Source organism: Onychomys torridus, chromosome 7, assembly GCF_903995425.1.
Source record: "Onychomys torridus chromosome 7, mOncTor1.1, whole genome shotgun sequence".
In the NCBI taxonomy this organism is placed as follows: Eukaryota; Metazoa; Chordata; class Mammalia; order Rodentia; family Cricetidae; genus Onychomys; species Onychomys torridus.
This window is the reverse complement of record NC_050449.1, coordinates 15,607,030-15,617,709: the sequence shown is the minus strand read 5'-3', so window position 1 is coordinate 15,617,709 and position 10,680 is coordinate 15,607,030. Positions and strand designations below refer to the sequence as shown.

At 50.7% G+C, this 10,680-nt stretch overlaps 1 protein-coding gene across 3 annotated transcripts in view; it reads left to right on the top strand.

The window, feature by feature from the left end:
- Olfm2 (olfactomedin 2) overlaps nt 1–10,680 on the top strand; it is an 81,445-nt gene that overhangs the window by 66,700 nt on the left and 4,065 nt on the right. For all 3 annotated transcript variants that reach the window (XM_036193508.1, XM_036193507.1, XM_036193509.1), the window contains exons 2-5: nt 6,706–6,855; nt 9,383–9,529; nt 9,804–10,023; nt 10,331–10,437. In XM_036193508.1, the coding sequence (XP_036049401.1) occupies nt 6,706–6,855; nt 9,383–9,529; nt 9,804–10,023; nt 10,331–10,437 (624 nt within the window). The remainder of the gene's footprint in view (nt 1–6,705; nt 6,856–9,382; nt 9,530–9,803; nt 10,024–10,330; nt 10,438–10,680) is intronic.

The window sequence follows — 10,680 nt, the reverse complement described above, 5'->3', positions numbered from 1 at the left end:
TTAAGAGGCAGCTGCTTGCTCTCTTCCAGTTGGCTAATCCTCCCACAGCCAGTGTTCAGGGGGTAGCTACCCCCAGGGGACCCAGCCACAATCCCTCTGTCTCAGGAAGCTTTTTTCTTTTCTTCATTTTAGCAGAGTTGGGGATAAAACTCAAGGCTGCCATGGCTACTAAGACTAGTGCTGAACCACGCCCCAGCCCCTCACTGGGGGGTTCTAGGCAGGGCTCTACCACTGAGCCACGCCCCAGCCCCTCACTGGGGGATTCTAGGCAGGGCTCTACCACTGAACCACACCCCAGCCCCTCACTGGGGGATTCTAGGCAGGGCTCTACCACTGAGCCACGCCCCAGCCCCTCACTGGGGGGATTCTAGGCAGGGCTCTACCACTGAGCCACGCCCCAGCCCCTCACTGGGGGATTCTAGGCAGGGCTCTACCACTGAGCCACGCCCCAGCCCCTCACTGGGGGGTTCTAGGCAGGGACTCTACCACTGAGCCACGCCCCAGCCCCTCACTGGGGGGTTCTAGGCAGGGCTCTACCACTGAGCCACGCCCCAGCCCCTCACTGAGGTACTCTAGGCTTTACCATTGCTCTGCGTGTCTCAGGCTTAATTAACCCCGAACCTGTTATGGAGTCTTGTGCTTAATTGGGGCAGCAGCTTCCATGAAAGTATTTGAAGGCTCCAGCTCACAAAATGTGATTTGAAGAACAGCTACTTGAGGGCATAGCTTATCCTCTTAGAGCCATTAGCAGGATGTTAAGATGGGGATGAGAACTCAGCGGAAGAGGGTGCCTGGGAGGCTGGAGAGATGACTCTTTCTTGCAGAGGACCTGAGTTCAATTCTTAGCACCCATGAGAGGTGGCTCACAAGTGTGTGTAACTCAAGCTCCAGAGACTCCAACACCCTCTTTTAGCCTCCAAGGGCACTGCACTCATGTGTACACATGCACATTTATACACATAATTAAAATAAAGTATTTGAAAAGAACCACCCACTGTGACTGGGCATGGTGGTGCACATCTTTAATCTCAGCACACAGGAGACGGATGTGGGCAGATCTCTATGAGTTCCAGGCCAGCCTGGTCTACAGAGTGAGTTCTAGGACAGCCAGAGCTGTTCAACAGAGAAACCCTGTCTCGGAAAAACCAAAACCAACCAAACAAAAAACATCCTCTTTGGATGAGATTATGGGGTGGCTCAGGAGATGACTTGGGTGGAATTATAATTGGAAAGGGTAAAAACAGAAGCCTCTGGGGTTGCAGGAAGGGTCCAGGACCTGTCTGTCCTTCCCTGTAGATGGTTTCTGGTGAGAGTCCTGGAAGATTGCAGATTTGGGGCATTGGTGACTGTGCTGGAATTCTCGATTCTCCGCTGGATGGAGGCTTCACCGGGAAGTCCATCTTGCAGGCTCCACATTGTCATTTTAAGCATTTCCCTGAGATAGACCATTGTGCCTCTCAGGATAAGACCCTCCAGGAATTAGGGACTTTGGTACCAAGATAGACCCCAGCCTTGAAGAAATGGCATTTGGACTCTTCAACATCAAGCCTGCCAGGCCATTCCCTCACCTTCCATAGGGTGAACTTGATGGAGTCTTTGAACTTAACCCGCAGGGCAAAACTCAGGATTTCAGTGTGCTGAGAGCTAGCGGCCAAAGCCCGGGCATTTAATTACAGGGCTGCAGAGAACGCTCCAGCAAGGCTTGTGCCGCACAGACAATTATTTCAGGAAAGCCACAGAAGCCTTCTTCATGATGCTTGCTTCTCATTTACAGTTCAGTATTTCATATGTTGGGAGAAGTCTTGTTTGCTTCAAAGGACATGCTAGGAGACACAGGCCAGAGATGCTAATTATGTGCATGGACTGCTTTGTATGTTCATAAATGAAAATCTTTGGGGGGAGTTCTAATTGCTTGGGGACCTGAGTCAGTGGGAGGATAGGCAGGGACATTTGCGCTCCTGTTCATTGTTCAGTTTTGAAAGAACTGGATTTGTTCTGAAAGGAGACTAAGCAATGGTGCTTTCTTCAGGGAGCAGGGGAACCTTTTGTGGCCATCTTTCCTGGGTTAGGTGAGGCTCCTGGCTGAGCCTGGTGGACTAAGCCTGTACTACCAGTACCCAGATACTGGGAGCATTCAAGAGGACCAGCTTGGGCAACTTAGCGAGACTGTCTCAGAATAAAAAGTAAAAAGAGGCTGGAGAGATGGCTCAGCAGTTAAGAGCACTGGCTGCTCTTGCAGAGGGCCTGGGTTCAATTCCCAGCACCCACATGGCAGCTGGAAGCTACAACAGTTCCATGGAATCCTGTGCCCTCTTCTGATCTCCCCAGGCGTGCATGTGGGGCACAGACACATATGGAAGCAAAGCATAGGCCACCACACTGGGTTTTACAGGGTGCGGTGTGCAGGCACTCTTGAAACTAGTCTGGTGTGGAACAGTTGTGTTTACTGGGGGCACTTGTGGAGAGTGCAGAAAGATGAGCCCATGGACCCAGAGTTTATGAGCAGCCCCAGATATGGTGGCCCAGCCCTCCTGACTCTGTGAGATATCCTAGAGTAACCATGAGTTCTTCCATGGAAACCAGCCATGGAGGCACTTGCCTGTCATCCCAGAACTCCAGAGGTTAAGTATCAGACCCAGGTCATCCTTGGCTACATAGTGCATTTGAGGCCAGCCTGGGCTACATGAAATCCTGTCTCAAAGCAAAAAAAACAAAGCAGAATCAAGAGTTCTCCCACAGGTAGCTGGGTGTGGTGGCACACACCTTTAGTCTGAGCAGGAAAAGCAGAGGCAGTTGGATTTCTGTGAGTTCAAGCCAACCTGTTGTACAAAGCAAGTTCCAGGACAGTCAGGGCTATTACACAGACTTACCAGACCAGATCAGACCAAACCAAACCAAACCAAACCAAACCAAACCAAACCAAACCAAACCAAACCAAACGTTTAGAGCTCTCCCACAGTGGGCTGGAGACTTGGCTCAGTGATTAAGAGCAGGGACTGTTGTTCTTCTAAAGGGCCCTGGTTCAATTCCCAGCACCCACATGGCAGCTCACAACTGTCTGCAGCGGCAGCCCAGGGGACTGAAGACATGCAGGCAAAACACCCATGCACAGAAGACAAAACAAGAGTTCTTGCACAGGAGAGGCATGACTCACTAGGACCTGGGGGTGATGATCTTAGGAGCATCTTTTCTGAGTACAGACAGAGGGGACTGTGACAGCCTCAGGGGTCCTAGTTGGGGCACTGCATTTTTCTTTAAGTTTTTATTAGCATATTGTACAAATGTTATATGGTTATAACATTTTCATAACACACATGATGTACTTTAATCATCTCCATCCCATCACCCTCTCTTGTCCCCTCCCACTCTTCCTCCCACCCAGCACCTCTTCCACTTTCATGACTTTTTGTGTGCGCGTGTGTGACCCAGTGAGTTTCATGGGGGCTGCTTACAGAGTGCGGGTGAGGAGCTGTTCACAGGGCTGTGTGCTCCTCACCAGTGGCCACACCGCTGAAGGAGGTCTCTTCCTCTCCTGTTAATCCTCAGGCAGGGACAACGCTGAGATTCCTTCTCCTCAGCTGCTATTAGCTGCCTATCAATCCTCATAGATGGGTGTGGCCTCCTTAGCCCCACCCCCAGCTGCCATTACTTGCCTATCAACCCTCTGGGAGGCCACCTCATTGGCTTCTGCTGTAAGAGCCTTTGCTCTGCCTAACTCTAAATGCCAGCAAGAGTAAAAAGGTTGTAGGTGAGGCGGCTCGGAGGGTAAAGGCACTTGCCACCAAACCTGACTACCCGAGTACATTTCCGAGAATCACACTGTGGCAATGGAGAATGACCGTCTGCAAGTTGACTCCTGGCTTGCACATGCACTCTATGGTATATACTTCCCCACACATAAATAAATAAGTGTAATTTGTAAAGCCAAACAAAAAATTGGGAAGGAGGGTCCATCTAAGGAAGGTCATGTGGGCTCTTATGGAGGGCAGTCCCGCAATTTAGGCAGGGTGTATGTATATAAGCACAGCCAGACTCATTACCATGGTCAGTGAATGGGTTATTTTTCTTATAAATTAGTGAGGAGTGGAGCTCACTGTGTAGTTAGCTTATTTGCTCACATTTCAGTAAAATAATTTATTGAGTGGGAAGAGAAGGCAGTGTGCAGCAGGAGTCCCCACAATTGCTCCTGACCCAGCCTGGCTTACCCCTGCCTTAGCTCCTGGGTACTGTGCCTCTGTTTGGGATCAGTAACAGTCATGCAAATGATGGATTTCATATTGCTTGCCTCTCCAGAAAGCACTTGTGGTAGGACACACTGTAGGCTGGGCTTGGTGGACAGAGTGCTTGCCCAGCATATACAAAGCCCCGGGTTCCTTTCTTAGCACTGCGTGAACTGAGCACAGCAGTACATGACTGTCAGCCCACACACAGCTCATGAGGTGGAGGCAGGAGGATCAGGATTTCACCATTCTTGGCTACAATAGGGAGTTCAAGGCCAGCATGGGCTATATGAATTCCCGTCTCAAAACAACAACAAGCATGCTAGAGAGGACCAGACTTCTCTTTTCTCAATTCATGGCTGCCACTCACTACTTTGCCTAGACCTGAGCAGTCACTGAGCTGGACCCTTCTGTGAGTACCTAAGTCAGTGTGCATCTCTTCTGTTTAGAACTCTCAGAACTCAGACCAGAAGCCAAAGTCCTGGCTTCAGCTTATCAGCTTCGTCACTGTTACACTGTCCCCTCCCCACCCTGGCCTCCCTTCACCCAGCTGCTTGCTCACTCTAGTCACCCAGGTACACGACGCTGCCTCAGGGATTTGCCCCTGTTGTTCCTCCTGCCTGGAACACCTTTCTGTACTTCCGTACATGTGACGTCTCCCTCGGCTCCTGCAGTCTGCACGCTAAGGACACCTGAAGTCACACCCTGAATGGCACTTTCTCCCCACATCCTTTTGCCCTTGCATTTCTTCTGCCTATACAGCTCAACAGCTTGTTGTTGTTGTTGTTTTGTTTTGTTTTTTGAGACAGGGTTTCTCTGTGTAGCTTTGCGCCTTTCCTGGATCTCGCTCTGTAGACGAGGCTGGCCTCGAACTCACAGAGATCCTCCTGCCTCTGCCTCCTGAGTGCTGGGATTAAAGGCATGCACCACCACCGCCTGGCACAACAGCTTTAAATATTTGATCTTCGCTTATTTATATCTTTGTGTGTGTTTCCTCCGCTTCTTAGAATGCGTGTGGGAGTGAACAGGTATATGCAACAGGCACATGTATGCACATGTGGAGACCACAGACAACCTCAGGCATAGCTTGCCAGGAGCCATTCATCTGTTTTCGAGACAGGTGTCCCCACTAGCCTGGAGCTCACCAAGGAGGCTAGCCTTGGCTAGACAGCACAGGATCCTCCTGTAACCATCCCCCCAGAACTTACACCACCAACTGTGGCTTTTTATGTGGGCACTGGGGTCCAAACCCTGGTCCTCCTGCTTATGCAGCAAGCTTTTTACCCACTGAGTCGTCTCCTCGGACCCAGATGTTAGATCTTTAAGATGCTCCCAGCACATTTTTTCTTCTGAAACAGTATTTCCTTAAGCACTACTGGGAGATTACTGTGTTGATTTGAACTTAGTGCAGATACATGCTCAGCACGGCACACTCCAGCACAGAACTCCTACACTTCAGCCATCTTCCTGCCTCCGCCTCCTAAGTCGCAGGGCTACAGGAGTGCACCACTGCCCCAGACTGAAGCACGGTCTCTCTAAGTAGCTCAGCCTCCAACTTATGATCCTCCTGCCTCAGCCCCCAAGTGTTGGGTTTACAGGCATGCAGTACCACGTCCAGTTCAAAGTCAGCGATTTTAAAAACAGTGGCTATTCTTAGGTCCCTTTGCACACTGAGATTTAGAGTGCTGAAAATTGCCCTTCCCAGGGCTGGGGCCCAGTGGGTAGGCAGGCCTGTCATGCGGGAGACCTGGGTTCCTTTCCTAGTAACCCAATAAATGGGTGGTGGTGCACTCCTGTAATCTCAACACTCAAGAGGGCAAGGCAAGTGGATCACAAGTTCAAGGTCACCTTCAGACATATGGTTAGTTCAAGGCCATCCTGGGCTTCATGAGACACAACATGCATGGGTTTCCATCCCCACTGTCCACCTTGTTTGAGACAGTGTCTTGTTTGTCCTTGTATATGCCAGGGTGAAGGTCCAAGAGTTCCCAGGCTTTCTTCCTGCACTTCCCACCTTGATGTAGTAGTGTTGGCGTCACAGACACATTTTACTGTGGCTGGCTTATGTGGGTGGTGGGGATCCAAACTCAGGTCCTCACAGTTGCATTTACCCCTTGAGCCATCTCCCGGACCTCTCTGTATGTGTGCATGTGTGTGTGCAGGTATGCACATATACACATGTGTGTAGATTAGAGGAAGATCTCAGCTGGTGATGGTCCTCAGGTACTTCCCAACTTTTATTTGAGACAGAGCCTCTCATTGCCCTGCAAAGTTGTCCAGTTGGCCAGTATGGTCAGCGGGCTTCCAGGAATCAGCGAGCCTCTATGCCTGGCTTTTTTTCATGGGCTCTTCAGAGCTGAACTCAGGTGCTCATGTGTGCAAGGCCACCTCCCCAGCAAAAGGCTTCTGTCCTTTCCTCCTTTGCAAGTTGGAGGGGAGCCCCTCTTTGGGTTCTGAGTCTCTGACTATGCTCTTTCCTCCACAGACCCTCTTCCAGAGCCCAGAAGAGGGCTGGCAGCTCTACACCTCAGCCCAGGCACCCGACGGCAAATGTATCTGCACAGCTGTGATCCCTGCACAGAGCACCTGTGCCCGAGATGGTCGGAGCAGAGAACTTCGGCAGCTCATGGAGAAGGTAGGGGCCTGACAGGAGCCAAGGGTGGAGGTGTGTGGGAGGGGAGGTGGTCTCTTGGTTCCCACTTTACCCCATACCACCATCTAGGCTGAACCACAGAAGATCCAGCCAGGTAGATTGTTCTAAAGTGGCCAGTGACTGGGATCCCATCTATGTAGATTTTATTTGTTTTTCTTTTATATTTAATTTTTATTAAATATTTTTTATTCATTTATTTTTTGAAGTCTCTATGAAGTCCTGGCTATCCTAGATCTTACTCTGTAGACCAGGCTGGCCTCTAGCTCAGAGATCCAATCATTTCTGCTTCCCAAGTTCCAATTCTTGCAGTGCCAGGCAGGCAAGGAGTATCAGGGCGGCATCTAAGTTCCTTCTAGTGTACTCAGGCCTGGCAGCCAATGCTCCATGCAGCCTTGGGTGACACGGCTAAGAAAGTACTTGGTGTCCCTTTCAGGCAAGGGTCTAACCTGCACTGTCAAGGCTCATACAAAGAGCTGCAGCTGGCAGTGGCAGTACACACCTGTAATACTGGGACTTCGTAGGCTGAGGCACCACAATGACCACTACAAGTTTGAGTCCAGCCTGGGCTATATAGAAAGATCCTGTTGGATGGGAGGTGGAGAGGGGTGGAGAGTCACCACCAAGCCTGACAACCTGAGTTCAATCCCCAGGCCCCCCATGGTTAGAAGAGAGAATGAACTCCCACAAGGTATACTCTGACTGACACACACCAAACAAATAAATGCAATTTAAAATACTTTAATGGGGGAAGGGGATGCTAGGGATGTGGTTCAGTGGGTCTAATGGGTAATATGGACCTGAGTTCGCATAGCCAGACCTACATAAAAGCTAGATCTGGCAGTGTATGTCTGTAACCCAGTGCTAGGAAGATAGAGACAGGCACAGCTGGGAACATGAACCACTCTGGCTGAAGTATGAGCTCCAGGCTTGGGGACACTGTCTCAAAAGATAAGGGTGATTGTGGGAAACAACCAACATCAGTCTCTGGCCTCCAGACACACTTATGCAGATATATATGCACTCTTACACACAAATATGCATACATACACATATATGTATGCATACAAATATATATACACATATACACACAGGCATGTATGCACACATAAACACATATACACGACGTATTCATACACACATATATACACTTAGATATACAGATATGTATAGACACACACACACACACACACGCACGCACGCACGCACGCACGCATGCACGCACGCATGCACGCACACGAGATTCCTTTTCACTCTGGCTGCCTCCAATTCATCTGTCCCCAGGATGTTTTGGACTCTTTGCTGACTGAAGTCACTGTCACTGCCCATTTGTCAGCTGTGATGCCTGCAACCACCTCCCTCATTGAACAGAGGAGGAAGCTGAGATTTGACAAGGGGAACATCTGGGCACCTGCAACCCCACCACTGACTCCCAGAATCCTGCTCTGCCTATCCCCTTGCAGGAATTGCTTTCCCCCCAAACTGTGGACTTTCATGTCATGCCTTTGATTGTTCATAGTGGCTGAAAAGAAATAGTTTTTGGCATGACTGGTGATGTGTATCCCAGGGTCTTGTATAGCCTAGGCCAGTGGTTATTAATTTGTGGGTCTCGATGCCTTTGGGAGATGTTGAATTACTTTCACAGGGGTCTCCTAAGACCATTAGGAAACACAGATATTTATATTATGAATCATAACAGTAGCAAAATTACATTTATGAAGCAGCAATGAAAATAATCTTATGGCAGGGGTCACCACTACATGAGGAACCGTATTAAAGGGTTGCAGCACTGGGAAGGCTGAGAGCCACTGGCCTAGGCTGCTCTTGAACTCACTATGTATACAAGGATGACCTCCTGGCTCCACTTTCCCACATGGTTAGAAGAGAATGAACTCCCACAAGGTGTACAGGTATGCACCACTGCACCCAGTTTATGCTGGGATGGAAGCCAGGGCTTTGTGCGTGCCAGGCAAGCACTGAGCCTCAGCCCAGTACCCTCCCAATCTGCCTTTTGTTCATTTGTTTTTTATTAGAGGCAAGGTTGCACTCTGACCCAGACTGACTTGAAATTCATTCTGTAGCCTTGGCTGACCTGGAACTCATGGCAATCCTCCTGCTTTGGCTTCCTGAGTGCCGGGATTACAAATGTGATCCACCACTCCTGGCTCCTTTGGAGGCTACCCTTGAAATTCTGATCCTTTGGCCTTTACCTCCAAGTGCTGGAATTATGGGTGCATGCCACCCACCACACCTGGCTCTGATCTTCATTTTGGAAAACACTCTCTGCCTTGCTGTGTGGAGAACGTACTGCAGGTCAGGAGGGTGGAAGCCAAGAAACAGGACGGAGGTGACAGGTGTGAAGGGATGGGGCTGAATGGAACTTGCTGTTGGAAGGTTTCCAGTGAGATCAAAGGAGAGGAGAGCTGGTGGACATCTTTGCTGGTCCTTCTTGCCTCTGTTTCTGTGAGTGGCTGGGAGGAGGACCTTGTCTCCAGAATGGTTCTTATTCTAGGTCCAGAATGTGTCTCAATCCATGGAGGTCCTGGAGTTAAGGACATATCGGGATCTCCAGTATGTCCGCAGCATGGAGACGCTCATGCGGAGCCTGGATGCAAGGCTCAGGGCAGCAGATGGGTCAGTCTCGGCCAAGAGCTTCCAGGTGGGTTCTTCTGAGTTCAGCTCAGAGGTTAAGAGAATGGTTGGAGAACTGTGGGGAGGTCGGTGGCTTAGTGAAGTAAGTGATTGCTGTGAAAGAAAGAGGACCTGAGTTCCACGGGTGGGGTCATGGCTGGGAAGAAAGGGAGTGGTCTAGGCTCTGAGGTCCGGAAGGCATCCTTTGGCAAGGGCTGAGCATTGCAGTTGAGATGACAGGGTGAAGGTGTGGGCCGAGGGTTAGGGGTTGGGATCGGTGGCCGTTCTCTCCTGGCAAGCAGGAACTGAAGGACAGGATGACAGAGCTGCTGCCCCTGAGCTCGGTGCTGGAGCAGTACAAGGCAGACACACGGACCATCGTGCGCCTGCGGGAGGAAGTGAGGAACCTTTCTGGCAACCTGGCTGCCATCCAGGAGGAAATGGGCGCCTACGGGTATGAGGACCTGCAGCAGCGTGTGATGGCCCTGGAGGCACGACTCCATGCCTGTGCGCAGAAGCTGGGTATGCCTTGACCCCGAAGCTTGGCCCCTGATCTCCACACCCAACCCTTATGCTACCTGTATGCTCCAAAGCTAGGCATGGTTTGGTATCTAACTGCTAACCCTGCCTGTTTGGTCTCCCCAGCCCAAGGCCCCAGAGCTCTTGATTTCCAGCCCTTTCTGCCCATGTTGACATCTTAGGATCACACCCTGGATGTCTCCTCCCTGACTGGCCCTTGGCCCCACACTCCCCAGTGCGCACAGCCCCGCCTCCCTGGAGCTCTTGCTGCATCCATCCCATCCTCATTCCCACTGTTCCCATCTCCCAGGCTGTGGGAAGCTGACAGGGGTCAGTAACCCCATTACTATTCGGGCCATGGGGTCCCGATTCGGCTCCTGGATGACGGACACGATGGCCCCCAGTGCAGACAGCCGGGTGAGTGATCCCATCTCCAGGGGCCAGACCCAGTGACTGCCTACAGGTGCCCAGAGAATCCACACTTGTGACTCTTATTTATTCTCATTAATTTTACTTGTGGGTGCATATGGGGGTGGTGGTAGTGCACATGACTACAGTGCTATTGAAGGCCAGGAAAGGGCACTGGATAGCCTTAGAGCTGGAGGTGTTTGTGGGCCACCTGATAGGAGTGCTGGGAATCTAACTCAGGTCCTCTGCAAG